A 3921-nucleotide genomic window follows, 5' to 3' on the forward strand; every position below is an offset into this window, starting at 1 on the left:
AACGGGTGAGTCAACAAAACCCTGGGCAAGCAACACCAGGTGTACTGCTGTCCCATGAAAATGAAAGCCATAAGGAGCTGAGTCTCAGGCGATAATGGTAAGGGGAAAAATGCATTGGCCAAGGCAATAACATTGTACAATTGGGTCTCGGGCGGTACTGCTGTAGGGATGGTACTAAGATCGGACATGACTGGTGTTAGGGGTGTGATCAGCTCATTAATGGCTCTGAGATCCTGTGTAAAGCGGTATGAGCCATCAGGCTTTTTGACAGGATTTACTGGAGTGTTGTAAGAAGAGCAGGTTTTCCTAAGTAAGCCTTGCTGGCAGAAAGATTGAATCATGGGTGCTAAGGAATCCTCCTTGACTTTAGTTAAAGGATACTGCTTTTGGTATATTGGTATATGTGGTTTTGTGAGTGCTGTATATGGGGTGCAGTCCAGGAATCCCAGGTCATATGGTCCGGTGGACCATGTGCTGTCGGGAACCGGAAAGTCCAATAAGGGCAGGTGCAAGGTTGTATTAACATTAATCCCTCCCTTTAGGTCAACAACCAGTGACAATCACAGAGATCCCATCAGGTCTCATCTTAACAGGTTGACTGGACAACTAGGTAATACCTTGAATGAGTGATGTGTAATGTATTCTCCATGTACTGTACATATGGGAATATGAGGTGTGCGTTGTGTAGGGGTGATGACTCCGTTTATTCCCACAGAGGACAAAACAAGTTGCTCCTGTGTCTACTAAGAAGTCTGTCAGGAATTGTCCTACTTCTAATGTGATTATTGGGTTTTCATCAGCCTGGTCAGAGATTTTTAACATAGTGGTGGTGGAGTCTTCCTGTGGGCATCCCTATGCTTGATGTGGTTTTCCTCCCCATTGTATGGGGTACTTTGGGGCAGGGTGGTTGTAATTGTGAGCTGAATTTGGCTGCATTGGGACGCTATGTGGTTGCTGTTGTACTGACTGCTGTTGGTGTGTAGGGCAGTCCCTGGACCAATGACCTTCGTGTCCACTGGCAAAATATGCTTGATTCCTTCTAACATTTCCATATCCTCTATTGTCATTCCTGTCCTGTCTACCTCCTTTGCCTCTACCTTTTCCTCTGTACCATCCAGGTTTCCCTGAATAATGGAGTACCTGCACCTGGGGTTTTGACAGTTTAATTATTTCAAAACATCCTGCCACTGGTTTAGTTTAGTCAATTGTCCCATTATATCCTGAGGGGGGTATTATTCTCCAACTATCAATAATCATTTTGGCAGTTTTAGCATGTTCAGGGATTAATCCATTAATCAGTTACCGTGTCTGTGTTTTTGGGGTTAGGTACACAACAGCGGATGATGTGTAGCCCCTGCTGCTGGGTGATGCTGCACGGACTGTATTAGACAGATATTGTGCTCATAAATCCTCATCCTCCTGTGTTCTCCTTTGTGTTTCTGATTTTAGTTGTGGGTATAACGGTGTAGAAGGGGGTGGAATAAAGGATGTGATTTGGGCAATGGTTTTCTCTTTACAAGGCCAATACATTTTCCAAGTATACCAGACTTCCCCACAAGCCTTCATATTCTGCCGGTCCCACTCGGGAACTCGTGGATCTAATTTATATCCCCATCCGTCTCGATTACTGAGACACTTTCCTAAGATACAACTAATATGGAATTTAGAGAATGATCCTTCCAGTGGGAAGGGGTCAGGGCATTTCAAGTTTTCAGTAGCAGTTTTCAAATGTAATGTAAAAGGGTCAGTGTTATAGTCTTCTGCTCTGCGGTTAACAAAATCAACAGGAGTTTCCTCTGGAATAGTATAAGGAATATCCTCATCACTGGGTGACATGGCTGTGAGTTTTTGTTTCTGTCTGATTTTAATGTGTTTCTTAACAGCTCCCATATCCACAACGTGGATATGGGAGCTGTTCCTCCTTTGAGGAATTCCCCTTACCTTGGGAGTTCCTTAAAGTTGCAGTATAAATTACAGTATCAATATAAGACGGTTGTACACAGTTATTGTTTGTTCAGTTGGTAGCTGCAGTGCTCGCTGATGTCCTGTTCCTAGGACCGCTTAGCAAAACGCAGCTTAGGTCACGCTATTGCTTGCCCGAGGCAACCACAGCAGTGAGGATTGACCCAACCTTACCTTGGCAACCAGATTAGTACACAAACTTATCTTATATACAATATTTCTTACACTTCTAAATTATCGACATCACAATTCTTATACTCTATACATTACACAGAAGCCATCATTGTGCACAAATTCAAGATTTTCCTAACTAAGGACCCAGTCCTTCTACGAGGGAGTCTCTATACTGCCACAGTGCTTAGGTTTGTGAGATATCTACAGGGACACAGGGGAGGGCAGAGGTAGAAAAGAAAATTTCCACTTACCCGATCCTGGTCCTTTTAAGGTAGGTAGATATCCCACTTCTGACACCAAATTGTTAAGGCGGTCTCCTATTGATCCCAGATCAATTGTCCCTCTTTCTGATTACTTTTGTTTACAGCTCTGGGAGAGAACTTAACATGTGCAACTCAATGTGTAGTTAGATCACTCTCGAAACATTATTGTTTGCACACAGTACATGTTATATAACAGTTCAAAGGCATGATTAGTGCATGATCACATGACTACAGAGAACTAGCAGACATGACAAATGTCCTTGTGGTTCTCTTAGAACAGGATATTTTTGTCAAGGGAACAGATAAATGGATGAAGGGAGGAAAGGGAGAGTTTCAAGGCAAAAAAGGGGGAGCGGACATTAGTTTACCGATAAAAAGAGTACAACTAGTTTCAACATCATTCAATCATCTACAAAACATAACAAAAGCACAAAAATAATTAACTTCAAGACTCAGCAAAAGTCCTCAGCTCCTTACACTTGGTGATTACTGATTGCCCATTAGATCCTCTTGTATAGGATTGGGGAGGGAGGGGGGTCTTAGCCAATGTAAGCGCTGTCCAGAGCAACTTTATGTGTCTTTCCCTGTCCCAGGTGGCTAAACAGAATAGCAGAAATAGTAAATGAAAATTGCTGGAGCAATACTAAACCCGTGGCTTTCTTCTAGATGAGCCAAGATAACTTGAATGTCTTAAAAATTCAAGTTAGCAATAATCAAACATATTTCCTTTTATGCAGGTTTGATTTCAACAACTTACCAGTCTGCCTGCTGGAAAGAAAATTAAACGGAGATAATCATTTTGCCTAGTAAAATAAAGCCTGTTGGTAAAAATGTATTTTTTTTCTTGTTTGCTTTTATGTTATATAGGCTGTTGCATAAAAACAGTTTTTGACAATTCACCACCCCAAATCTGTGCTCTTCACTCTACTTTCCTGAACTTTCCTGAAATATTAGTGGTGTTAAGGTTGGTGTTGGTCCTCTACTGCCACCATCTGGCTGCTTTGTAACATAATACATGAAAAAACAGCAAGCATTCTAATATTTCACTGTATTACTTTAATGACTGCCGATTGGATGCTATCCTAACATGGACAGGTAGTTCCTCTAGAGCAAAAGATTTTCATCAATTTTGCATTACTTGCTGTGGTTCTAGAACTATCCAGAGTTCACTAAGATTAACCTCTGAACCCTTAAAAGGACTATACTATACAAAAGGGGTGCTACACTTACTGTATATAAATCATTCTAAGATGGTGGCCTTTACAAGCACCTTTTAAAAATTAATTTTATACAAACTGTTTAATTAAAACTTTTTTTCTGGGCTGAAGAAGAGTTTCTATAGAAAGTGCAAAACATCACATATGTGTTCTCTACTTGGTTTTTGTCAAGAAGTTTACATATCCCCCAAATTATATAGACAATTATATTACAGTATAACCAGTGCAGTGGACCAAAGCAAGCATGGATCAACACTCTAATCTGATTATATAGGAAATGAGAATGGCCAGCATTGGTTGCTCTT

The 3921-nt window shown here is 41.0% G+C and overlaps 1 protein-coding gene across 1 annotated transcript in view; it reads left to right on the forward strand.

The window, feature by feature from the left end:
* LOC140333373 (kelch domain-containing protein 3-like) overlaps positions 1 to 3396 on the forward strand; it is a 37530-nt gene extending 34134 nt beyond the window's left edge. Inside the window, exon 17 of the mRNA XM_072415023.1 lies at positions 3137 to 3396. Coding sequence (XP_072271124.1) covers positions 3137 to 3206 — 70 coding nt within the window. The 3' untranslated portion in view covers positions 3207 to 3396. The remainder of the gene's footprint in view (positions 1 to 3136) is intronic.
* The last annotated feature ends 525 nt before the right edge of the window (positions 3397 to 3921 follow it).

This window comes from Pyxicephalus adspersus, chromosome 6, assembly GCF_032062135.1.
Source record: "Pyxicephalus adspersus chromosome 6, UCB_Pads_2.0, whole genome shotgun sequence".
Taxonomy (NCBI): domain Eukaryota; kingdom Metazoa; phylum Chordata; class Amphibia; order Anura; family Pyxicephalidae; genus Pyxicephalus; species Pyxicephalus adspersus.